The 27,163-nt window shown below is 37.5% G+C and overlaps 2 protein-coding genes across 4 annotated transcripts in view; one reads left to right on the forward strand and one right to left on the reverse strand.

Moving 5' to 3' along the window:
* SERPINE3 (serpin family E member 3) overlaps positions 1-12,366 on the forward strand; it is a 29,964-nt gene extending 17,598 nt beyond the window's left edge. Inside the window, exons 6-8 of the mRNA XM_061170808.1 lie at positions 9,165-9,251; positions 9,764-9,847; positions 12,294-12,366. Coding sequence (XP_061026791.1) covers positions 9,165-9,251; positions 9,764-9,847; positions 12,294-12,337 — 215 coding nt within the window. The 3' untranslated portion in view covers positions 12,338-12,366. The remainder of the gene's footprint in view (positions 1-9,164; positions 9,252-9,763; positions 9,848-12,293) is intronic.
* Positions 1-27,163, reverse strand: part of INTS6 (integrator complex subunit 6) — a 108,006-nt gene that overhangs the window by 7,759 nt on the left and 73,084 nt on the right. For 2 of the 3 annotated variants that reach the window (XR_009697519.1, XM_061170807.1), the window contains exons 11-18: positions 27,042-27,152; positions 25,786-26,001; positions 23,638-23,764; positions 22,651-22,793; positions 22,202-22,433; positions 17,128-17,502; positions 15,588-15,681; positions 13,799-13,941 (exon numbers count right to left, since the gene is read on the reverse strand). Coding sequence is in view for 2 of the 3 variants with exons in the window: in XM_061170807.1 (XP_061026790.1) it covers positions 13,848-13,941; positions 15,588-15,681; positions 17,128-17,502; positions 22,202-22,433; positions 22,651-22,793; positions 23,638-23,764; positions 25,786-26,001; positions 27,042-27,152 (1,392 nt within the window). In the remaining variant the exon portion in view is untranslated. Of the gene's footprint in view, positions 1-13,441; positions 13,942-15,587; positions 15,682-17,127; positions 17,503-22,201; positions 22,434-22,650; positions 22,794-23,637; positions 23,765-25,785; positions 26,002-27,041; positions 27,153-27,163 lie in introns of those variants that run through there. The other variant, XM_061170806.1, reaches the window with a different exon arrangement.

Consider the following 27,163-nt stretch of genomic DNA (forward strand, 5'->3'; position numbering starts at 1 on the left):
TTTTGTGGCTCTGGAGCTCAGCTGTGGCATTCCTGTTTTGATCATCCTAGTTCAAAACTTTGGGGCCGTTCTGACCTTTTCTTCCACAGCACTACATTCAAGTAATCACTGTGACTCACTGCTCCTTCCTGGTTCTCAAACCTCTCTGCCTTTATGTCTTAGAAGTGCATCCTAAAATGCAGTCAGTTCTGTGTCCTCAAACAGGACTGAGCTCAACCCACATCATGCAGCTCCCCTATTGGTAAAGACTTCTGAGGCCCATAGCTCCTTTGATAAGATCTAACAAGCAGCTTAGCTTTAAAAAGAACCTTTTAAAATACCTAACCTCTTGTTTTATAATGCAATTAAAGCCTACTTATATTTGCTCCAATCAGCAGAAATATAGGCTCATGGATCTGGCTTGTTAAATAATTATCAAGCAGTTACCATGCGCCAAGTGGGAAGCTTGCAAGCATGTTTCCTACAGATAAAACACTTCTACCTTACAATCTTCTCCCATAAAGTTTTGTTCCTCTAATGCAGGGGTCACCATATGATGGCCCACCACCTCTTTTTATAAATAAAGTTTTATTGAAACGCAGCCACTCCCATTCATTTACAAATCATCCGTGGTTGCTTTCCTGCTATAATGGCAGAATTGAGATGTTGCAACAGACGCCACATGGTCTGCAGTGGCTAAAATATTTAATATCTGGCCTTTTACAGATAGAGTTTGCCAACTAAAATATTGCTTTCCAATGCTGTTCTTTAAACATAATCAAAAGATGAGTCACTTCTGTGCCCGAGTAAGCTGTTGACTTAATTCTGGAGACATGGCCACTGAATCTCTCTAACAAATCGTTGTATCATGCCTGAATGGGGTATCCACCACCCACCTCACATCTTACTTGCGGAAATGAAATTCTTTATCATATAGCAAAGCATCAGCAGAGAGCTCGTCAGAGAGTAAATGATCAGAAAATGCTGGCCTCCCATCTTACAATTAACAAAGGGTTGCAAACAGTTTTGTGCTATTGATGGAAACTAAACAACCACAGGGAACATTTGGCTTTTGCTTTCCATTTGGTTCCAAAGCCCAGAATCATTTTACTCAAGTTCCCCTTCTCCATTTAAAAGTCACTCATCTCTCCTTTCATGGCATCAGATCCTTTTTTGGCTGCATGAAGAACTTGCTTGATATCATTTCAAGGCCCAACTGAGACCAGGGTATAATTTTCCTCCCCAGAGAACCTTGACACTACATGTTATGAAGCTTTTAAGAATAATTCCAGTTTCACTTACACTAAAGACATCAGCTAGAGATACCCTTTTTGAGCAATCCCACTTCCTATAGGATCAGCAGGCTTTGATACCAACCCATGCTTCCTAATCCAAGAAATACTCCTTGTGCACCAACTTGAAACTTTGAAGAAACTGTCTTATTCTTGACTTTTGTAAGTGAATAGTTTTCAATCTCTGCTCATGAAGAAGTGCAAGTTCCCTGTTACTATGATGTGAATGAGGAAACCACCCACAGTTGTTTGGTTGTGTACTGAAGTTAACTTATGCCATACCAGATGAATGGGCAGAGCTGCAGTAGGTCATCAAGATGGCAACACAGGTCATTCCCGACTTCAGTCCCTTTCTCAAGAAGACCAACTAGCAACTATCCATAGACAAGTCACCACTGTGGAAATACCCCCACCAGGGGGTGAGGCTGAAGCACCCCTCTGAAACACAGAGACTGAGAAGGACCACATTAGAAAGCTAAGAGGAATAGCTACACTCTGACCACATCACCCCTCCTCCAGGCTGACAAAGCACTAGGTCTGTGGTTTCTCCAGTGGGAAAAGAGAGCCCAAGGTAGATATTCAGTGTTGCAGAACACATCCTAGTAGGCCCTCTCAGGTCTCTGATCTCAGGGAATCAGATAAGAGATGGAGAAGAGGGGCAAAGCTTACAGCAATCGGCACTCAAACCTTAATAGACCATATTGCAGTGGCACCTGAGCAAAGACCCCAGCCAGCAGCAGTGCCCATCTGCAGAGCCAAGCCAGTGGCCCCATCTGGCCAGAGGGCTCAGTTGGCAGTTCTGTGATTTGGGTCTCCAGTCAAAGGGCCATACTCCCAACCCACCCAGGCAGGAAAGCAAATTCACAGCCCAACCCAACTGCCAAGCATAGCCTCAAGTCCTGCTCGTCCAGGAAGCCTGGCCAGAGAACCCAGATAGCCAGGAAGCCTATCCTACAGCTCTGCTTGGGCAAAGAGCCAAGCCAGATGGCCTGCCCAACTGTTGAGCATAGCCCCTGACACCATACAACCAGGGAGCCTGATCAGTGACTCTGGACGGCCTTGGAGCCCAACCCATGGTACAACCAAGCCAGATCCCAGCCTGTCACCGCACCTGGCACAGAGCCCAGCCAACAGCACCACCCAGTTGGAAAATACAGCCTGAGACCCCACCTGACCAGGAATGATTGCAGAGCCCAGCCCATAACTGCCCAATCATGGTATCCAGTCAGTGCACCATCCTGCCAGGGAACACAGCCTGCAACCTCACCCAACCAGAGGTGATTACAGAGCTAGTGGCCCAACCCAACCATAAAACATAGCCAGAAGCCCCACCTGAACAGGGAGCCCCCACAGTGGCCCCACTTGAATGCACAGTCCAGCCAGCAGACCCACCCAACCAAGTAACCCAGCCAGCAGCAACCCCTGCAACCTCAGAGCATATGCAGTAGCCTTGCTCAAACAGAGACCCTGATAGAGAGCCTTACTTGCCCATGACTGCTACCAGCTGACTGGTGAGGGTCTTTCCCTGCCAAAGCAAACCTGTGAAGTCTGGAAGAGGAGACTCCTTACTTAAACACATAGATATTAATGCAAGGAATGAAGGATCATGAAGAATCAGAAAAACATGATACCACCAAAAGAAATAAATAAAGCTCCAATAACTACCCTAAAAAAATGGAGATCTGTTAACTGTCTAACAAAGAACTCTGAGTAATCCTCTTAAAGAAGTTCAGTAAACTACAAGAATGCACAGACAAACAAAATTAGGAAAACAGTGCACAAATAAGTAACAAGTTCAACAAAGAAATAGAAACCATCAAAAAACAAAACAGAAATCCTGAAGCGTAAGAATATAATGACTGCACTGAAGATTAAGAGAGCTTCAACAGCAGACTTGACCAAGCAGAGGAAAAAAAATCGGTGAACTAGAAGATAAGTCATTTGAAATTATCTAGTCAGTGGAGCAAAAAGAAAAAAAGAGTGAAGAAAGCCTATGGGCGCTGGGGACATCCATCAAGAGAAACAATATATACATTATGGGAATCCCAGGAGGAGAAGAGAAAGAGAAAGGGATAGAAAGTCTATTTAAAGCAATATTGGCTGAAAACTTCCCAAACTTGGAAACATAAATAAATGGGCATCCAGATTCATGAGGGCCCAATAACCCCAAATAGGTTGAACATGAAAAGGGCTACACTAAAACACATTATAATTAAATTGCCAAAAGTCAAAGACAAAGAATTTTGAAAGCAGCGAGAGAGAAGAAACAAGTTACATACAAGGGAACCCCCATAAGACAATCAGTGGGTTTCTCAACAGAAACTTAGCAGGCCAGGAGAGAGTGGGATGACACATTCAAAATATTGAAAGAAAAAACTGTTAACCAAGAATACTATACTGGCAAAGCTGTCCTTCACATATGGAGAGACAAAGACTTTCCCAAGCAAACAAAAGCTGAGGGAATTCATCACCAATAGACCTGCCTTACAAGATATGCTAAAGGACATTCTTCCAGCTAAAATAAAAGAATGCCAATTAACATTGTAAAAATGTATGAATGTGTAAAAGTCACTGGTTATAGTAAATATATCATCAAAATCAGATTCTCTAATATTGTAATGGTGGTATATAATTAGTTAGAACTAATCAATAAGTTCAGTAAAGTTGTAGCATACAAAGTCAACATACAAATATGAGTTGTGTTTTTTATACACTAACAATGAACTATCTGAAAAAGAGAGACAATAATCCCATTTACAATTGCATCAAAAACAGTAAAGTACGTAGGAATATATTTAACCAAGGGAATGAAAAATCTCTACACTGAAAACTACAACACATTGATGAAAGAAATTGAAGAAGACACAAATAAATGAAAAGACATCCTGTGTTCATGGATTGGAAGAATTAATGTTGTTAAAATGTCTATACTACCCAGACCAATCCTCAGATTCAATGCAATCCCTATCAAAATTCCAGTGTTTTTCACAGAAACAGAAAAAAAAATCCTAAAATTTGTATGGAACCACAAAAGACCCAGAATAGCCAAAGTAATCCTGAGAAAGAACAAAGATGAAGGTGTCACACGTCCTGATTTCAAACTATATTACAAAGCTATGATAATTGAAACAGTACGGTACTGGCATAAAAACAGACAAACAAATGGACCAGAATTGAGACCCCAGAAATAAACCCATGCATATGGAGTCAACTAATATTTGACAGGGAAGCCAAGAATACTCAGTGGGGAAAAGATAGTCTCTTCAGCAAATGGTGTTAGGAAAACAGAATATTCACATGCAAAAGAATGAAACTGGACCCCTATCTTACACCACTCACAAAAATTAACTCAAAGTGGATTAAAGACTTAACTGTCTGAAACCATAAAACTCCTAGAAGAAAACATAGTGGAAAACTCCTTGAAATTGGTCTTGGCAATTATTTTTTGGATATGACACCAAAAGCACAAACACCAAAAGCAAAAGTAAACAAGTGAAACTACATCAAACTAAAAGCTTCTTCACAGCAAAAGAAATAACTCACAAAATGAAAAGGCAACTTATTGAATGGGAGAAAATACTTGCAAACTACATATCTGTTAAGGGGTTAATATCCAAAATGTCTAAGGAACTCATACAACTCAATAGCAAATCATCATCATTATCCAATTTAAAAATGGGTAGAGGATCTGAATAGACATTTTTCCAAAAAGACACCCAAATGGCCAACAGGTACATGAAAATGTGCTCAACATCGCTAATCATCAGGGAAATGCACATCAAAACAATGAGATATCACCTCACATCTGTGAGAACAGCTGTTATCAAAAAGATAAGAAATAGCAAGTGTTGGGAATTCCCTGGTGGTCCAGTGGTTAGGACTCCACGCTTTCACTGTCGAGGGCGCAGGTTCGATCCCTGGTCGGGGAACTTAAGATCCCACAAGTTGTGTGGCACAGCCAAAAAAAAAAAAAAAGAAAAAAAATAGCAAGTGTTGGTAAGGACATGGAGAAAAGGGATCCCTTGTGCACTGTTGGTAGGAATGTAAATTGGTGCAGCCGCTATGGAAAATAGTCAAATAGAACTACCATATGATCCAGCAATTTCACGTCTGGGTATATATCCAAAGGAAATTAAATCACTGTGTCACAGAGATATCTGCACCCTCATGTTCACAGTAGCATTATTTATAACAGCCAAGACATGGAAAAAAGCTAAGTGTCTATCAACAGGTGAATGGATAAAGGAGTTGCAGTACATACATATGCAATAGAATATTATTCGGCCATAAAAAAGAAAATCCTGCCATTTGCAACATTATAGAAAAACCCTGAGTGCATTACGGTAAGTGAATTAAGTCAGAGAGAGAAAGACAAATACCGTATGATCTCACATATATGTGTAATCTGAAAAACCTAAACTCATAGAATCAGAGTGTACGATGGTGGTTGCCAGGGTGGGGAGAATGGATGAAGGTGGTCAAAGGGTACAGATATAAGATATATTATTTGCGATATATACATACATAAAATATCACATTGTACACCTTAAATGTACACAATGTTACATATGTCAATTACATCTCAACAGAGCTGGGTGGGAGGGTGGGGAGAAAGAAAGACGTGAGGAGTGGGCTAGAGGAGAAGGATGGAGAAAGGAACTAACCACCTACTTTCAGAGGCCATTTCAGATTCTTTCCAGCACTCCCTCTGTATATGCTGGGCTGGGTGCTATGTGACACACACTTGACATCTACAACTAAGTGACAAGACGATGAGAAAGATAAACTAGAAGCAAATTCTGGCAATAACTTTTTCAAAGCCATTAATGTTGCCAATAGTAAGTGATAATAACTGGGAAGACAAAAGACACAGCAAATGATGATGTTTGTCCTGCTTTGTGAGAAGCTGAGGATGAAATGTAGGATTACTAATTTATATTTTGCAAATCTTACATTTACACAATGTCATATTATCAAAACTCTTAAGCCTTTTGAGAGGATGGCCAATCACATACAAAGAATGACGGGCTCCACTCACAAAAGGGAAGGGACACTAAAACAGTCTTTTGGATGGGATTTGCCAAAGACTCGTTCTGTGCTGTGCCCCTGTGAGTCCAAGGACAGCAACCAACATTTCCTTACAAGTGAAATCAGATTAAAGAACATTAAGGCAGTTGTTTTTATGGGGAAATGAAACAAATGTACAGTGTGAGGAGTGTCGAGTATGCATTCATCCAACATTTACTAAACACATATGTGTACCAAGCGTTATTATGCTAGTTGAGCAAAGTAAATATTTAAAATGAATAATACAGCTTCTGCTTTCTGGGAACTAACAATCTAATGAGGAAAGATGAGATGGAAATACTTATAGAAGATGTTATGGAAGAAGAAGAGAGTATGCCAGGGAGGGCAGGAAGAATTTTACCCGTTTGCTTTGGATATTGAAACGTAATATAGGAGCAGAAGAGTTTACTGGGGGGGAAGGCGGCTAGTTTCCCGAAGTATGTTCTGTAGAATGCTAACCTGGTAAATTTGGAGACAGGAGATAGTGTGGGTAGTTCCATGGTTAAACACTACATATTGCAGCCCTCCTGTGGAGATTCACTATGAACATTAGCAAATTAGCAGCTCTAAGAAGTCCACTATCAAAAACAAAAGCACAAACCTATTCAACTTGCAGTTCCCATTGTAATTACTCATGGAACCCTTTTTAATAGAATAGCACCTTTAAACAACCTTGGGAACAAATTTTGGGGAAACAGGTTGTACGGCCGTCAATGGCACTAGACAGCTGCCAACACTGCAGGAGAGGATAAGCCCAAAGCCAGGAGAATCCCTTTGTGCTGATTTCATTAGTAGCATAACATTTCCAGAGCTACTTAACAAAAGTAAGCAAATAGGGATCTGTAATACGAGATCAAGCAAGAAAAACACAAACCCACAGATGACTCCTGAATCCTTATTTTGATCACAAATATTGGTCTTCTGAAATGTTAACTCTTACCAGAGATAAAATGTATGAGAGATGAGGATGCTGGGACATGACAGGCTATGGGTCTTAGCCTATGTCTGTGCAAACATGTAAATGTCAATTATTGGACCACTCCTGTAATATGATGGAGAAAAAAGCTACTTAAATGAAACCTCAGTTGCAGTTTCAAGAAATTCAAAGAGCCAAGCCCATCTAACCAAAAACTCATTCATACCAACCAGTCGACCCCATTTCTCACATTGTGCCAGGGTGCCTGGTCTCTAACACAAACGCATTTACTATATTCTAGCTGATAAAGAACCTTTGCTCATTTCATTAACATTTATTTTAAATGTTCAGATGGCATACTAGATAGTAATGAAGTCACAGATTAGTAAAAGCTTCTCATGACCATCAACCGTTCCTTATACACACAATTCTGATCTGGGCACTGCATTTCAGTTTGCTCAATGAGTTAGTGAGACAGGCTAGTTATTATAGAGAAATTTGTTTCTTTTCTAAAAGATCCTACAGAAAAAGACCAACTGCTACAATCAATCAGATTCTGCACTGGTTTTAGGACAAGTGATGGCAAGTGAATGTTTCTGTTGATTTTTCTCTTCCTCTGGCCCTTGTCTGGTCCCCTTCACTGATGCTGCAAAATATCTGTTCCGTACAGTGAACACAGCCAACTCACAATTTCCTGTGTATGCCTTATTTACAAGATGGACGAAATGCTGCATATTCTGTACTCCACTGGTATTATTCTCTCACAACATTCATTTGCCATCCCCTTGTATGTGCATGAGAAATGCAAAACAATTTAAATATTAGTCTAAGATCAAACAAAGAAGCCCCCTCAAAATACATGTCCATCACAATGATTATTTTAAGACTCTTGCCACAGCTCCCCTTCCAGTGCGTGCTACAGTTGACTAGAACACACTTTTCCAAGGTGGTGGCGTCTGTATGGAAGGGTGGGGTGGAAATAGGCACTGCACCTGCTGTCAGAACACCTGCATATGCCCGACTGGACCTCTTGTCAAGTGTGTGGCCTCAGATGACTTCACAGCTCACTCTAAAACGAGAGGGTTGGACTGAATGATTTCTAAAGTTTCTTCTCATTCTAAAGATTCTTACTTTCATTCTTTGTGTCATCAAGTACCGTTTCATTGTGGAGAGTTGTTTAAAAATGATTGATGGCTAAATTACAAAAACCTGTCAATTCCTCTAACGCTTGGATCACTCAGATTCCTATTTGCTAAGCTTATAATATCTTTGAAATTGTTGGCATACAACTATTATAGTTCTAACTTCTCATTTTCTTTGCAAATTCTAGCCAATAAGGCAAGATAATTGCATAACTGATATACTCAGTACACAGAATGCAGTCATGAGGCATGAGACATTTTTTATACACTGCCTTTTAAGGCCCATAGTACAAACCTCTGACTGTCATTTAAAAGTGGCTCTTAAAATGCAGCCCAAGAAGGCATTCAAGGGAAATCATCTCAGAAGCTTGCTGAATGTGCAGATTCCTGGGCTCCAGAATTTGCATTTTAACACATACTATGGCAATTCTTATACCACCGAAATTTTAGAAATACTGACTAAAGGAAAGATTTCAACAGTAACTAGAAACTATTTTTGAAAATCAACTATTGAAAAAAATGGGGCACAGCCCTGAATGTTAATCTGAGAGGGGTTATTTATTAGATAATTTACCAAATTTGAGGTTTTGAAAGTTGCATAAATTATTGTACCTTAAAATTTCCCAAACAAATCTCTTCCTAACTACACAGTAAGCAGCATACGAACGAGACGGTAAGTAAAGTCCATTCTTTAAAATGTACTCAAATCTTTCAACTAAATGCATCAAAATGCAAATAAACAATCACATTTTAATGTCCTGGGATTAGGCCAAGATGGCGTTTATGTTTCTGAAGCAATCCACAAAGCCAAGGTTGAGGTTTCAGAGGAAGGCACCAAGGCATCTGCAGCTACAGGTACGTTCCTAAGAGCACAGAGTGTCAGCAACACTCAGTCAGCTGCTTCCCCATTATCTCCCTTTGTTAGATTTATCCAGTTCAACCTTCACACTTCTAAGCCTCCCCACTAAAAACCCAAGTCCAGATGTAGTAGAGCATTCTAAAAAAAGAAATGTTAACAGAACAAAGTTTTTGAAAAATGATGGGAGAAAAGAGATAGCCATTTTGAAAAGGATTTGTAGCACGACCCCATAAACAAGGAATAGAGTCATTCTGAAAATTACCTTCAGGAAGGAATTTATTCCATGGAATATTTTGAAAATAGGACACAGTGTTGGCTAAGTGGTATCTTTTCTCTTTAATTTTCCCATTCGCACCCCATCATAACACTAAACAATGCTATATCATTAGGATACTTTTATTTCTCCCAAAATCAAGGCATATAAGTGACTTCATATCCAATTTTAATAGTGACTTTCCTCAAATGAAGAGAAAATACAATGGGATTCTATTCTTTATCTTTCCTGCAGCTCTGTTGTTACTGAAAAGGTCTCGGATTCCTATTTTTAAAGCAGATCGGCCATTCATCTTTTTCCTGAGAGAACCCAACACAGGTATTACAGTTTCTTTTGACAGGAGTCACATAAATTAAATATTTATCAGCACCTCTCTAGCAACGAAGCCTCGTTTGTCCACCCTAACCTAAAACAAGCATTCCTTCTAGCTGGTTTCTGTGGTGCTTCAGAAGCTTCTCAGTTGCTATGTCATGTATCCTGAGAAAGGGGAATATTTCATAACTACTGAGGAAACTAACATCCTCTGTGGCTTTTTTGCCTTCTGTTTCTCTCAGCTCATTTATAGTTGATGTAGGTCTTTAAAAATTCAGGTTTCTACTTCTGGGGAGACTTAAAAAGTCATGAAAGTAAAATAAATGATAAATCATTTTTCCCCATTGTTGCCGAGCTTTCTTGGCCTTGTAGGATGAAAGAATTCCTTCAGGCCACTAGAGTGTCCAAGCGGTCCTCTGGCTCTCAGCACCCCTAGTATCCTAGGGAACGCACCTGCATTTCTATAGTTTTTCTGTTGATCTTTCTCAAGCTTGCTAAAGTTACACAAAAATCAAATGTTTGCTCTAGTACTTGTTAAGTCCCACCATACAACCTCATCTTAATCCAAAGAGGGGATGGTACAGGCAGAGCCTTAGCACATCAGAAGGACAAGCAGAAGTCCTTTAAGCATCAACTACAGTGAACAAAGTACTCAAATTATTCCTCTTAATGTTGCCCCACCCTCTCTGGCAATTACTTATCAGCCTAGGAAAGAAAAAGATTCTCAGTAAAGAGTTGTTGGCAAGTCTAAACAATGTGTTAAAAAGAAATAGGATGGAACAAGACTAACAAAATCAAGCAAAAGTGGATCTACTTTAACTAAACATCAGGCATTATTTTTATTTATGGAGAGAAAAAAAGTCAAGTTAGAATAATGAAAATTACGCATAGGTTTTACACAAATTGTTAAGGAAATACTGTCAACATCATTTTATCTGAGAATCATTTGCATACTGCTGTAACTTGTGTTAGAAATCAAAGAGACACTTGTGACAAAAAGGATGAAGATAATCATTCACTAGGAAATAATCTGTTGGGGGATTTGGGGAGAAAAAGTCCATCAACAAAATATGTCCTCTTAGTATTTCACCATGATCATCCCAACCCCATATTTATTAGATGAAAATGTCACTTATCACTCAGAACAGGCAACAGAGAGCCCTCTCTTAGAAAGGATACAGGTCAAAAAATGAAAGACGAAAAAAAAAAACGACAGGTTCTACTCCCTCAAGAAACAAAGAAACAGGACTAAACTTGAACAGAAAGGTCACTGTCAAAAGCTCATAGCCAATAAAGGTTGATGACAGTTAAGAGAGAACAGTTTCTCTCTTGGAATTCAACTGCATAAAATGATGTAAAATCTTTGAACTACCTAGTAAAGGACACACCACTGTTTCCGTGATAAGAGTTTCCAGAACGGCCATAGTAAACAGAATGAAAATACAATCCAACACCAGTTCCATAATCCGCCGCACATCTAAATACAGTCCTTGTGAATTTATTTACCTCTCTTTCTGGGAGGTACTTGCTCATAACACACAAGGCAAAGTGGCTATTCTTCTGGTGACGGGGTATTGAAAGGACAAATGAGTCTCAGCCTTCAGTACAGCAAATTGACAAAGCTTACTGATAAGGGTAAATAATGACTCAATCAGTGGACAAATGGGACACATACAAGAACATTACAAAAAATGATCTTAACCTGAAAATTAAACTGTTGGAGAACGTCATTTGTCCAGCCTACAGTCATCCATCCATTGATCTAAAGGGCCTAAAAGACATGATATTCCCCTCAAATGTACTCCCCCTCCCCTTTGCTTACAAAAATTCTGCAGTATTTCACTAATTCAACTAATATGCCCAGTTACTTAAAATGTAAAAAAAAAACCTGCAAGGGATGAGATATTAAGCTTCAATTTTGATGGGTTTCAAAGCTCGTGACTAGGTTTTGGGATGAGGGTGTAGAGTATGGAGGCAGAGAGATTAAGGACAAAAAGAGGAGACGGAACAAACTGCTTCTTTCCAACTCCCTCTAGGGTTCATACCCCAAAATGTATTAAAGGTCAAGAGTCTAAAGGATTATTACCTCATGAGCAACCTGTGAAATGCAAATAAGAACTTTCTGATAAGGAAAGTGGCCAAATACTGGACTAGATTGAGTCCCTTTCCTAAATATTCTTGTTAAGTTTTAGCTTTTATCTGAATGACTTGTAGTCCCCCTCCTGTTAATCTCAGAATCTAAACATATATAATTTAACACCAGACAGTATATTCTGGATTTTGTGTATCTCTTGTTGAATTTAGCAATGTGACTGCAGCTAATTACCTTAACAATTCCATTGACTAAATGATATCCTGCTTAAAGGTATTTTGTAGAGGTGAAAAAATGTTTAAAGAATTGCATATGAAAATACTATTTAACACTACATTAAATGCTTTTTTTTCTTGACAGCATTTGTCTTCAGTATTGGGAGAGTTTCAAATCCCCTAAACTGAATTACACAGATCTCAAGCATGTTCTCCACTTTCATCTATGCTTTTCTTCATAAAAAGTTACAGTTTCATTTTGCTATACCCTTGATTTTAAAAATGTTCTGCTAAAGTATAAAAAGATAAGGGTATGTGATTTTCAAATATTAAGAACCTAAAAATACTTCAATTTTACCATAATTTTATAAATTTATTTCACCCTCTCTTAATCTAAATGTATTTTAGCCTTCTTTTCTACTGGTTATCCCAAAAGCACTACAAGGCACAGCAGTGATCTAGAATGGTAAGTGAGTCAGGTCACAGGGTCACGTCCTCAGTAAGGACACGTGAGGCCGTGTTGGACTGAGGGCGGACAGTGAATAGTGTTCGGTTTTCCTCATCCTGGATAACTCAGGGAGAATGCAGAATGAGCGAAGTCATTTTAAACATGTTTCCTTTCCCTGTAGCTTCTAAATAAAATGGAGAGTTGAAGTGTAATAGAGCAGAACAAAGAGATCCCTGTTGAAACCCCAGTCTGTTGTGAGACTTCTGTAAGTATGGCATCAAGCTGCTAAATGCTAGACATTTCAGAGTATGTGGTATACCCCAAACTTACATCTCCCTAACTGATGGCTTCACCTTAGTGCCATCCACAATCCTAGTGAGAAAGGAAAAGGGGTTGAAGGAAAGTAAGTAAGGAAACCAATAAAGTCCAAAGGCGTCTGCTTTTTAAACAGCTTTAAAGAGTCTGCCTGTCCGCCACAGATACCATCATTTCCATTATCTAGGCAGAAACGGAGCATGTTGGAGTGGCCAACAAAATCTAAGAACATAGAGTAAAAAGACAATGCAGATTATGTAACATGTAATTACAGTTAGGTTTAACAAATGTGAACTTCAAGTGGTGTATTTTTCCAATGCTAAAAAGCAAGGCCTTTAAAATTCCATTATCTTAAGATGGTTTTAAATGATTACTTTAAATGTGATTATTTCCTAAACCACACAAGAGTAAAATAGAGCATTTATTGATGGAATAACAAAAGTGCTTTTCTTAAATATTCTTCAAAATACATTTGTACAACTTACAATAATATATCCAAAATAACTGTATATACAAAACATTGCCTAGTTTTAATGTATGTGCTTTTTTCCCCAAAAATTACAAAGTAACTTCTTTTTTATTTTTTTGGCAAAGTTCAACCTTAACAGAGGTGACAATTTTAAAGGTTGGTTTAAGAAAATAGAACCTGAGGGAAATTGACACGCAAGAGTCAATGACAAGCAAGAGATTTGGAGGAATATTTTTAGTTTGTTAAATAAAAATGTTTTTTAGAGTGATACTTTTCACATTACAAAAATAAACCAAAATGAAGAAAAGGTCACTGTAAATTGATGGAAAAAGGATCTGTAGACTTGCTCTTAGTATTTCAAAAAGCCAACAATGCATGTCAAAAAATGAATGCAAGATCACAACAGTCTTGTATTTACTTTGTATTTGGAGAAGGTAGTGAAATAAGTGGCCACATTCTGTTTTCTTTTAATTGCTATTAATATGGTTGATCTGATTGGCTCTTCGATGAATTTCATCCAAGAAGTTCTCCAGTTGTTCTATTAGCATTCTTTTTTTAAACCTGTATAAAAAAATAAGTAATAGCACTCTCAATTTCTTTTTAACAAAGTTATATATCAGTATAATTTTTTTTAAAAGAGAGAAACTGCCTTGGAAAGATTTTTCAAAGTGAGATGAAAATGAAAAATCAACAACTTTATGATATATAAAATCTCTTGGAAGATTAGCAAATTATTTTATCAGTAGAGTATTATAGTTTGTTCCTAAAACAAATAATCCAGGCCTAAGTACAATGGGAAAGAGGTTATTTCTTCCACAATCAAAAAGAAAAAGGGGGGGAAAAACCCTAATAAATACAAGGGTTATAAATATTCCAGCAATATGGGCTCCCAAAGCAATGACTCCAGTAGCTTCTTACGCTCTTTGAACATTGAATGTTGAATGGAATGTGAATAAAATATGAATATAATTCCCCACAAAATGGAAGAAGATATGAAATTTGGGCAATTGCGTTTAAACTGTGGTGTTCTACTATTACAATTTGAAAACTAGCAAATCAAGGACAATTAGACGTCTGTAGTATAGGATATAGCAAACAAAGTTCAAGTGGCAATTTTTAAATTTTTGCGGTAATAAATTTAGTAGACTAAAATTGCTTTTGTCTGCCTAAGTATTAATACTGCTGATGCTTTTCAGAATATCCAAAAACACTGCCCAATCTATACCTACTTCCTCTCTACTTGTAAACTAATATGACTACTGACCATAATACTACACAACTCTCTAAAAGGTGGCAGAAGTAGAATGCAGGCACCCGGAATATAGCTAAATCGATGATGAAGTTTGAGTTGACAGAACGTTACATAAAGAGCAGAATGGGTTAAATACTCAATATCAATAATATGAAAAGTTATGGCCTTATCTTGAAACTTCAAAGTAACCTATGCTCTAGCCACTCATAGAAAAAAAAGAAAAAAAGAAAGAAAAAATAGAATTAACAGCTTAAAAACCTTTACATGTAGCATGGAAGAAACTGGGGGACTAATTAAAGGGTGGGTATCTTGGAAGGTCAGATGAGACAAACGCTAAGTTTTCCTACATTACTAAAATTCTAAAAGTCTTGAAGAAGAAATAAAAAAATGCTTTTTTACTCACTAAACTCATACAACTATGCTTTCCAGTTAATTGCACTTCATAGTTACCATTTATAATCTTGATCCACATTCCTTGTACTAAAGTACATAATCCTGGGCTACTGAGGCAATCAGAATAAGGCCCATTTGTCCAGCTCTGGTCCCCTTAATTACATGTTTTCCCACATACAAGTGAACTGCATTCAAATACTGCCTTTCAAGATTACCTTTTATCACTAATATTAACTGTAGTTCAAATATACAAAGGAGAAAAATTAAAGACTATAACGTATAAAGACACCAAAAAGCCACAGAGTAGGATAAACGAGAATTATGCAAGAATCTGTAATGTGTAGAGAGAAAGGGTCCATGATCTCTGAAGAATTTCTGTGTAGCTATTTTTTAAGTGAACTTCTTTCAATAAACTGAAAAAAAGAGAGAAGTACTTATATACAAAGGGGTGTGTCATATACATGCATAACAACACAAGTATAAAATAGATACTGTTAAAATACCAACTATAGAAAACTGGGGACTCACTGCATCATATCATAATGTACAACAGATTATTTACCTTGATGCTTCTTTAATGACATTTTGTAAAAATATTAGTCTTGTTTGTAAACTGCCTTGCACATGCTTCAGTAAAGTGAAGATCCTTTCATATTCTTAAAACAAGAGAAGCAAAAAGAAAAATTAAGTGGCTTTAATTTGCACTCTTATTCAATATTTTTCTATTACAGTTTACTACATCAAGATATACTAAGGCAAAACCAAAACTAGTCTACATAAAATTTTCACTGCTCATTAGAGATTTTATAATACACATATTTCATCATACATCAACAAAGATAAAATAGCTTTTTAAACACTGCTTTTTTTTTTGGTAAAAGTTCTCAATAGGGTATCAAATATAAAGCTTAGAAGGATGAGTAAACAGCTTTTTGGTAGTGCCACAGAAAAATAAGAAGTGTCCTTTACAAAAATCCATCCTTATGACAAATTCTAAACTACAGCTAACCTGGGGAGTGGATAAAATAGAGGGGGGGGGGAAAAATTAAGAGTGCTGTCTCACAGGAATAAAGATGCAGATGTAGAGAATGGACTTGAGGACACTGGGAGTGGGAAGGGTAAGCTGGGACGAAGTGAGAGAGTGGCATGGACATATATACACTACCAAATGTAAAACAGATAGCTAGTGGGAAGCAGCCACATAGCACAGGGAGACCAGCTCGGTGCTTCGTGACCACCTAGAGGGGTGGGATAGGGAGGGTGGGAAGGAGACGCAAGAGGAAGGAGATATGGGGATATATGTATACGTATAGCTGATTCACTTTGTTATAAAGCAGAAACTAACATACCATTGTAAAGCAATTATACTCCAATAAAGATGTTTAAAAAAAAAAAAAGAATACACACATCGTAATTGGTAGGAAAAAAAAGAGCGCTGTCTCAGTTTCAAGTTTTCACATAAAACTCTGCCAAGGACTATAAGCTCCTAAATGGCCGGTACTGAGTCTTAACCACTTCTGGACCACCCAGGGGCCACCGCACCATCATAGCAGGTGATCTGCCAACATCTTTGGAATGAATGTCAGTAATATTGAAACTTTATCTCACAGAGTTCTTCTGTACTCATGTAATAGATAGCCTTCATAATTTTAGTTTTTTGGCCTAAACACATCCCTGATCACTATTATAGTTTAAATCTTAAAAGTTAAGATGGTAGGTAGGTACTATGCCTAGAACTTTACAGATACGAAGTCATTTAATAGTCACTACCTCTGTCTGGGTTTGCTGTTACCTTAAAATTCCAGTTGCTGGTTGACAGAATGCTCAAGACTATGGTTCCTGTCATGGTAGGAACCACGTGTATCTGTGAGTTCCTGCTCTGCTCTGTCCCTCCTATTTACCACACCGAACACAGTACTTTGGATATAGCAGATATTCAGTAAGTGTTTGTTGGCTGAATAAAGAACCAAATCTTATATAGCTCATATGTTGTTTAAGAGTGATCTAAAATCAGATCTATGCTTTAGTTTATTTGACTTTTTTTTTTTTTTTTTGAGCACAAACAGAAATCAAATCTGATGTTTGTCTCTAATTATACATACTTCTTCCTGGCTTTCGGATCTCTTTCATTATTTGTGCTTTTAGTTCAGTGTTGACCTCTTCATGGCTTCTGCAATGCATCAATTTCTTTCCTTTGTTGAGTGAAGATGCTGGTATATTCTCTTCAGGACATTGTTCTTTATCTCTCGGCTCCTCGTGATTTTCTAAAAATCCACCAACATTGAGGTCATTAGTTCCTAAGTGGTCATGACCGAGAGCCTCTGTATGATTGGTTGGTCGTTCCAGTAAATTGGCTGGAGAAGAAGATGCTGAAAATTCACTTTCCATAGCATTTGGTGTAATATCTGATGAAAGTTGGTCTGCAACGTGATTTTCAACCACATCATCTACTGTCGAATCATTAGTGGCTTCTGAAACTAAAAATAAAAATAAGAAAAAAAAAATGATGAGAGCCAATTTCAAAGCACACAGTAAAGAAAACTTCAAAGAAACAATATTACAGCAAATCACAACTGATCTCCCTGACTGATGCAAATTAACAATTTGATATGGTTTTTACGCTTTGCCAAATATATGGTATATTTCAATGTGAAACATTCACAATATTTTAAAAACCTGTACAATTTTTGCCCTTAGGAAGAAAAATAAAAGCCAGTTTCAAACAACTTTTAGTTCTCTGCTTTATTCTATGGCAATTTTATTGAGTAAGTAGGTTTTTAATGCTTTAGGGAAATATATGTGATCAAGATTATCATGGTTATCCTTTTATTAGAGAGTACTAGTTCGCTCCAACTTACCTTTACCTTGTAAGTTATTACCATTTAGAGGCAAAAGTGAACACAGGGAGTTTAAGCTGATCAATATTCTGCATCAACATACCACCAGACTTCCACAGCGCCCCCTTTTCTTATAACCATCCATATAGTCTTCATCACTTGAGCAGTGAAGAATAGCTGGTGCCCACTTTAGTTCACTAGACTACTAGACTTAAAAAGCTTGCAAGCTTACTACTTAATATTAGATTATTGCATTTGCTCCTCACAGAAAGCAGCTAAATTCTAAGTTCTCTGATTGCTCACCAAACCACCAGGACACCAGCTGAATTCATCTCTTTACTGTTCAAAATGTAAACTCATCCCCACAAAAATTCCCTGAACTTCTGACTCCCTCCCTCCTAAATCCTATTCCATGATGTGCAAACTTTACTGAATATTCTCTACAGTAACTCCTGCTTTAATAGAAACCCAGCTCTCCTGCAAAGAAACTGCTGTCTCTCAAACACTCTCCGTGGACTTAAAATAAGGATGTGGGGCTTCCCTGGTGGCGCAGTGGTTAAGAATCCGCCTGCCAATGCAGGGGTCATGGGTTCGAGCCCTGGTCTGGGAAGATCCCACATGCCACGGAGCAACTAAGCCCGTGCGCCACAACTACTGAGCCTGTGCTCTAGAGCCCATGAGCCACAACTACTGAGCCTGTGCTCTAGAGCCCGTGAGCCACAACTACTGAGCCTGTGCTCTAGAGCCCGTGAGCCACAACTACTGAGCCTGTGCTCTAGAGCCCGCGAGCCACAACTACTGAGCCCATGTGCCACAACTACTGAAGCCCGCGTGCCTAGAGCCCGTGCTCCGAAACAAAGAGAAGCCACCGCAATGAGAAGCCCGCGCACCACAACGAAGAGTAGCCCCCGCTCGCCGCAACTAGAGAAAGCCTGCGCGCAGCAACGAAGACCCAATGCAGCCAAAAATAAAATAAAATTAAAAAATGTATAAAAATAAATTAAAAAATAAGGATTGGAGTCACTAATCCCTTCACCTTCCAATGCCACTTCAAGAACATTTCTCCATGCACTCTTGAAAAACTCTTGCTCTTTGGAGATTTAATTATCCCACTCAACTCATCCTCTCTCTCCTCATCACTGTCTTTACTGACCTCCAGAGCACACCCGTGGTCACGGATGTCTCCGGCACCTGGTTCACAGACTTCCTTCCACCCCATGTCCCTTGGGACATCATTCTAGGTCCTTACTGCCCAAAGTGTGCTTTGTGGACAAGCAGCATTAGCACCATCAGAGAGCCTGCTAGAAACGCTCGTCTTGAGCCCCACCCCAAACAAGGTATCAGAATCTGTAGTTTAACCAACCACTCCCCCGACCCCCACCTGGTTTCACATACACATTAAGGTTTGAGAAATGCTGTAGTATGTGACATCCATGTCTAAGGACATTGCCTGCTAAGAACCTGGCCTCCCAATTCCTCCATTTCTCATCTCCAAGGAACTTTTCCACCCACCCATTTGCTTCTCAAGTCAAACACAAATTCAGGGATGGAGGCATGTGTAACCCTCATCTTTGCAGTATTCCTACTATTGCTCTTGAACTCTGCCAGACTTTCACTCCAGCAATTCCTCTGCGTTCTCCCTCATATTAATCAGATTCCTTCTAGATATCCACTTTCTTATCTAACTTATCTCCCAAAATGTATCACTTTTTAACAGTGTCCTAAATTCTCTCATTCTATTGTCCTCCCATGACACCTGCCAAGCAAAAATCCCAAATTTGATGATGCAATCTGTCTTCTTGCTGCAGACTCACATGTGGAATGATGAGCAGGCACTACTGGAGAAATATGACCCAGCTCTACAGAGTGGTCACTCACCACCTGTACGTGGATCTTAGCACTGCCTAGTAGTCTTATTACAACCTTTTCTCCCTCTACCACAAAAAAAAATCATTCGAACCTTCTCCACTGTCTTAACATCTCTGACTTTCCCAATGTCTCCTTCCTCTCAGCAGTACACATCACCTCCAACTTCACAGAGGAAAGCAAAAGCAGAAAGAAGGTGAACTTCCTCGACTTCCCACCATTAAACTTGTGCCCACTACACCCATTCGGCTTTAATGGAAGAAGCGTTCTTCATGTGAGCTCTGGACCATTCATTCCCTTTTGTCTTCTCAGTGATTTTGTGATTATACTTTCTCTCATCTTTATTTTCAGCTGTTCCCTCTCTATTGGCTCCATCACACCAGCATTTAAATATATTCAACTCTGTCATCTTAAAGACCTACAGAACTATTCCAGTCCTCTCAAATGATTTGTTTAAGAAGTATTTGAGACCACCAACCACTCAATTCTCTTCCCATTTAGCTTCCATAACACTAAATTATTCTCTATTTTCTCCTCTTTCTTGGATTCTTCCTTCCTTCTCAATCTCCTTTTCTGAACCTTATTTCTCCTCTTAACTTTGGTACTTTCAAATTTCTGCTCTAGGCTTTTTCTTCTGTTTCCCTTGGTTACTCCAGTGGGGCTTAAGGCTGCCTCCCATACCAATCTCTCTAGCCCAGTCCTCTTCTCGTAAGTTCCAAACTCAATGATCCATCTTCTAACTTAGGAAATCCACTTGGCTATCTAACAGACACTTCTAAACTAAACTCATTCAACCTCTCTTCTTCCACTCCACCCCTGACACACTGAAATACCCAGGGTCTCTCAACTCCTCCCTTGCCCTGTCTCCATCATCCAACCAGTCATCACCAAGTCCTTTGCTGATATATCCAAGTATTTCTCCAATACAGGCTCTTCTCACAACCACACTCCCAGGTAACCACTAGCTCTTCCCTGTTTCCTAACTGGTTTCTGTGCAACCGTAACAACTATTTAACGCGTCAAATACCCAGTCACTGTCCACACTCCTCCATTACCTTATATAGTTTCTGTTTGTGGAAAGTTTGATTTTCTTTGATTCAGGGTCCAAATCAGACCTGGACATTGCAATTGATTTACATGTCTTTTAACTATCTTTTAATCTATAAAATCCTTCTGTACCTCTTTTTTTCTATGCATTTTTTTTTCTGGAAAAATACACACACACACCAGATTCTTTGTCCTATAGAGTTTCCCACAATCTGGATTTTGCTAATTTTATCCCTGTTTTGTTATTTAACATGTTTCTCTGTCCCTTATATTTCCTAAAAATTGGTAGTTAGACAGAGAGGCTTGGTCAGATTGATGTTCAGTATTTTTTTTTGGGGGGGGGGGTTGGTGGGTGGGCAGGACTACCTCAAAAGTAGTACTGTGTAATTCCATCAGGAGGTATCATACTTGGTTTCTCTCTAGTTAAGATGTCATTAGCCATGAATGATCACTACCTATAATTAATGAATCCATTAATTAAGGGTTCCCTACATCAATTCTCATTCTTCCCTAATAATATTCCACACAGTAAAGTCAGCCTGGTCTTTATAAAACGCTAATCAGATCAGATCACTACCTCTTTAAAACCTTTCAATGGATTCTCATTGTCCTTCGAATAAAGTCTAGAATCTTTATAATGGCTTCCAAGACCCTCTATGATCTAGACTCTGCATGTGTATCTTTCAGTTCTCACTTTGCCTCATTCCCAACAACGCTTGCTATAACCAGCATTCTTTCAGTTCCCTTAATGCCCTGCTCTTTACTGTATGCCTCTGCACATACCCTTCTTAGACTACTACTGAGGCACAGGCAAATGCATAGCTTTAGTTTACTAATTCCCATTCATCCTACAAGTACTGGTGTAAACAGAACTTCCTCAATAAAGTGCCTTGACCCCAAGGACTAAGCTAAATCCTCTTGCCAAATACTTCCACAACACACTTGACTTCCCTTTTGTAACATTCATCACACTTCTAATGAAATGTTCAATGACTTTCTTTCCTCACTCATTATAAATAAAGGCAGAGATCACTATTGTCTTGTTCACTGCTATACCTCAATGCCTAGCACTGTCTAAATTAGCATATCATTTAAGAATTAGTTGTTGAATTAAACTGAAATTGAAAACCATCTTTCTGTGGGTGTTGATAATGCCCCTTTAAAAACTGTTATTTTTAAATACTTAAGATTTGCAAATGATATTTCAAATCATGATAGCTATTAAGCATAATTCATATAATGAATATATGAAATGTTCAATAAATGTTCATTAAAAAGACATAAAAATGATTACATGCTAATTTAGAGTAAACAAATATCTTCTCTAGACACTCTTGGACCTTATCAATTTTTTCTATAATATATTACAAAAATCTTTCCCATGAAGAACCAAAGAGCAGCAAATAACATTTAAAGAAAAACTTACTTTTATGAAGAGGAAGGGGTTTAAGAAGATCTGGCTGTGCTTGAGTCATAGGTACAGGTGGTCCTTTTCCTCCAATATGATTGTTCACAACTGGATTCTGTTGTCTGCCTCTTAGTAGTGGAGACATACAGCGACGTCTTTTAGGGATGCCTTGCATATTTGGTTCTCCAGGTCGTTTATGTTTATTTTGAGGTCCAGCCACAAATTCATCTGCCTCATCTATCATCATACCCTATAACAAAAAAGAATATAATTTCCCTAGCTTTACATACAGTTTTTAATCGCACAACTAATTCCAATTCCCATTAAAATAACTATATTTTAACTGTTGACATTTATTAGGTATTCTACCAAGAAAATAGCTTCAGCTTTCTTTAGTTAAATTAAGAACTGCTCTCTCCACAGTGCCTACCGCAAATAAATTATATAATGGAACATTTCAAATTTACCTTTTTATCCAGCTTAAAGGGGTTGCCAAATGTATGCAACCTTCGAGGCTGATCAGGATCAAGTTCTCTTAGTGGAGAAGGTACTTGCTTGAGGTATTCCTGGTAATTCCCCATTTGTGCTATAGGAACACTGTGCACTTGATCTTTTCAAACAGAATAGAGCAAAAACAAAAGTTAACCTCACTAAAACTACCTTCCAACTAGTTATCAAATAATGTCTTCTTATGTATGAATGCTCTCTGGTTTATTCTAGTCAATCTTTCCTTACCACATATTCTAAATTATTTTGTCACCATTATAAATATTGTGACATAAAATCTTGAGATTTTTTAAAAATAAAATTTTAAATACTTGATTTTATCTTCTAAACAAAGCAAAAATATTGCAGTTAATTTCAGTGTATAGAATAAGCATATGTGTAACCTTTCTATGAAAAGGAAATGTCTCTTCTACTCTATTCCAAATAAGCAGAATTTAATTAAAGCAGAATTTACAGAAAAGAGATATCACATAGATGACCCTTTTTATATAAAACTATAGTTGAAATGCTTACGTGAGAGTTGGCAAAGGGTTAAGTTCTCATCTGACTTGATTTGTAGTAGGTGCCATGGGTACAGTTGAAGGTAATACCAGAATATGACATATATTGGCCATCCAGAGTTAAACTAGTTAAACTACCAGATACTAGTAGATCACAAGAAAATGATTTTGTTTGTACGTGTGCCTGTATATGTGAATGTGTGCAGAAAGCCAAAAAGGAAACTAAGCTGCTAACAAAGGTCGTTACCTCTGGGGAATAGAATTTGGGGCAACAGTGACGGTAGAAAGAAGTGTAGAGAATCAGGGATGACTCACTTTTTACTTCATTCAATGAGAATGTAATACTACTGTCATAATTCTTTAAAAGTTACAATAACACTCTACGTATTTCCAATATAAAGTAATAAGTTTACTGAAGAAATACCAACATTAAAACCATGATCTAACCTTCATCCTGTCCTTTAAGAAATCTGCGGGTGCTCTTCAAAAGATTAGATCTCATTCTTGTTAAGTGATCCAAAAGATTCCGTCTTGGTATGTCATATGCATTTCTAAATGTCTGTGGCTTCAAATCCTGTTAAAAAAGATTTAAAGACAAGATTTATTTTCAAACATAGAATTAAGAGACCAACATCTCTAGCCTGCAGCATAGCTTTGAAAATAAGATACACAAGTTAACTAACTAGCTTAAAAAAATAAAGAGATATGATGCAATCTTACTGTACTGTTTTAATAACCAAAAGATAAAAATTTGGTAGTGAGGCTCAACCAAATAATCTCAAACTCATATCTGTCCAAGATTTTATTATATATTCTGGCTAAGAGAAGCAAATAAAAGCTTTGATGTATAATTTACATACCATAAAACTACCCATTTTACATAAACAGTTTGATGAGTGTTCATAAATGTATAGTTGCGAAACCACCACTACGATCCAGTTTTAGAATATCTCCATCATCCCAGAAAGTTCCTTGTGCCCATTTGTAGTCAATGTCTATTCCTATCCCCAAGCAACCACTAATCTACTTTCCTTCTCTCTACATTCCATTTTATTAACGGAATCTTGCAATATGCAATCTTTTCTATCTGGCTTCTTTCACTGAGCATGTTTTTGAGATTCAACCATGTTGTTCATGTATTGGTGTCTATTCCTTTTTACTGTCTTTTCCTTTTTACATGGATATACCATATCTCTATCCATTCACCAGTTGATGAACACTTGGACTATTTTCAGTTTGGGGCTATTACTAATGCTGCTATGAACATTTGCATACAAAGCCTTTATATACACATATTTTCATTTATCTCGGTAGATACCTACAAGCAGAACTGTTGGTATACAGCAATATTTACCTTTCCTAAGAAACTGCAAACTATTTTCCATCAATAATGCATAAGAGTTCCAGTTCTAGTGGGCACATAAAGTGGGATCTCATTATGGTTTTAATTTGCATTTCCCCAGTGGCTAATAATGTTGAACATCTTTTTATGTGCCTGTTCAAGTTTGTATATGAGCTGTCTGGTGAGCTGTCTGTTCAAATATTCTGTCTATTTTTTTTATTGGATGTTTGTCTTTTTATTATTGAGTTCTATGAGTTCCTTATATATTTTGAAACAAGTTCTTTATTCAATACATGCTTTTCTCCCAGTCTGTAGCTTGTCTGGGAGAAACATCAAAGTTTCCTCTGAAGACAAAAATTTCAATTTTAATGAAGTTCAATTTATCAAGTTTGTGTGTGTGTGTGTGCTTTGTGTGTTGTATTTTAGAAATCTTCATTGACCCATAATCCAACATCTTAAAGGTTTCTTCCTGTTCTGTTGTAGAAGTTTATAGTTTCAGTTCTTACATGTATGACTATGATCACTTCAAGTAATGTGAGGTAAGGGTCAAGTTCATTATTTTGCATATGGATAGCCAACTGTTCCCACGATATTGGTTGGAAAGACTGTCTCCTAACCCACTGAATTATTTTGGCACCTTTGTTAAAAATTAATTGACTCTATATGTGAGGGCCTACTTCTGTTCTACTGACCTATATATTTTTCCTTATGCCAACAACACAACATGTTGATCGCTGTAGCTTTACAGTAACTTTAAAAATCAGATAGTGCAAGTCTTCCAGCTTTATTCTTTTCCAAAATTGTTTTAGCTACTCTAGGACCTTTACACTTCCATTTAAGTTTTAGAATCAGCCTGTCTGTTTCTACAAAAAGACTACTGGGATGAAGATCTTTTTAATGAGTATTCACAAAGCATTTCAGGATCATGCTGTGTACCCAAGGTCAGCAGTATAAAAGTACCAAACTACAGTGAACTCTACCATTAGCTATGTAACTTGAGGCAATCTCTAAGCCTGTTTTCTCGTCTATAAAATGAACGGGACGGTTTGCTCTTTGCAGTCCATCCATTCATCCACTCACCATGTACAGTGTTTAACTCTAAAATCTAATGATTCAATAATAATATAATTGATCATTATTCTGCGGAGGTACAGAAGTTCGGACAAACTGAGTATCAGTTAACAGAAAATTTGCCATATTCAACAATATAACAGACTATAACTATATCAGTACTAAATTCACATAACCATTACCTTATTGAGCAAAGCAACTTGGAACCCAGTGTATTCTTTCATATTAAGGTCTAGCAGTCTGTGAGGAACATCCTCTGAAATTCCCTGGAGCAGCTGTTGAAAATCTTTCCTATAAGCCATTGATAAACCATGTGATCTGCTTCGGACTTTAATTCCAGTTTCCTGTACTACTTTTTTGCCTACAGAACTGATGACTCGATCAGATTCTATTTTTGCCTAAAGCAAAAAAAACACAAAAGTTGTCTTGACATAATCTGAAGTGGTAAATTAAATGCTAATAGTTTTGGTTTTCCATAAATTAAGTATTTATTATATTTAAAAAGTACATAAGAAATTAAAAACTCTACTTAAGTAGAGAAGTTTATGTCAAGTCCTTGGTAAACTGAACATAGTTTAAACAATAATGTCTTATGATTTTAAATCATCACAATTCTTACCTTTTGGAGCAGGGTACACAAACACAACTTCAATTTATTTTATTTATTAAATACCCACTACACCTAAACCATGAAATGTAAATGTACCCTAAATAAGAATATATATTTCCAATTCAGAGGTGAAATAAAATTAGAAAAGAAAATCTCATCAATATTTACTTAAAGACATTATTACTAGCACATAACTAAATGTTCATAGATATGGCAAACACTGATGGAGTTTTTCACTGGAAAGCAAACAGCAATATTCTGACTCTTTCCAACCTACATTTCAATTAGCACTTGAAGTAGAGATGGCAGAAGTACTGGAAAAATTGTGTTTTATACAATTTTAATAACTTGGCAGTCAAAGCGTATACTGCTTGACTACTATAGTATCTATTAACGTGATTTATGCGCAAAATGACAAAATTCAGTATTTTTACAAACATTTCAAAAGAAACTCCCATTTTGAAAGAAAAAGCTATAGGTTTAAAACATAAAGCAAAAGAAACTGACTTTTTTGTCTAAGAAAAACAACTTTCTAACATAAATTTCCCAAAAGAAAACAAAGACTGTTCACATACAGGAAGGCTAGGACCACATTAATAAAGCCATTTTCACAAACTAGGAATTAATTGCTTGAAATTATCATTTCAAAACATAGCATACCATGTACTTGAGACAGAATTATGTTAATATATGATATATGTGGTTTTAAAATGTAATACATTAATATGATGGAATTCTATTAGAATCATCAAGAACTAACATCTGGCCTATTGACCACCTTAGCCAAAACCATTCAAAATACTTAATGGCTCTATTTCTTAACATTACCTGCTGACTCAGTTTTTTGAGGTATGAAATGACACTGTAACTAAGTCCATATTCCATACTGTCTGCTATTAGGTTAGGTGCTCCCATCATTCTAACAGCTTTCTTCAAAGGCTACAGGAAAA

This window comes from Eubalaena glacialis, chromosome 16, assembly GCF_028564815.1.
Source record: "Eubalaena glacialis isolate mEubGla1 chromosome 16, mEubGla1.1.hap2.+ XY, whole genome shotgun sequence".
NCBI lineage: Eukaryota > Metazoa > Chordata > Mammalia > Artiodactyla > Balaenidae > Eubalaena > Eubalaena glacialis.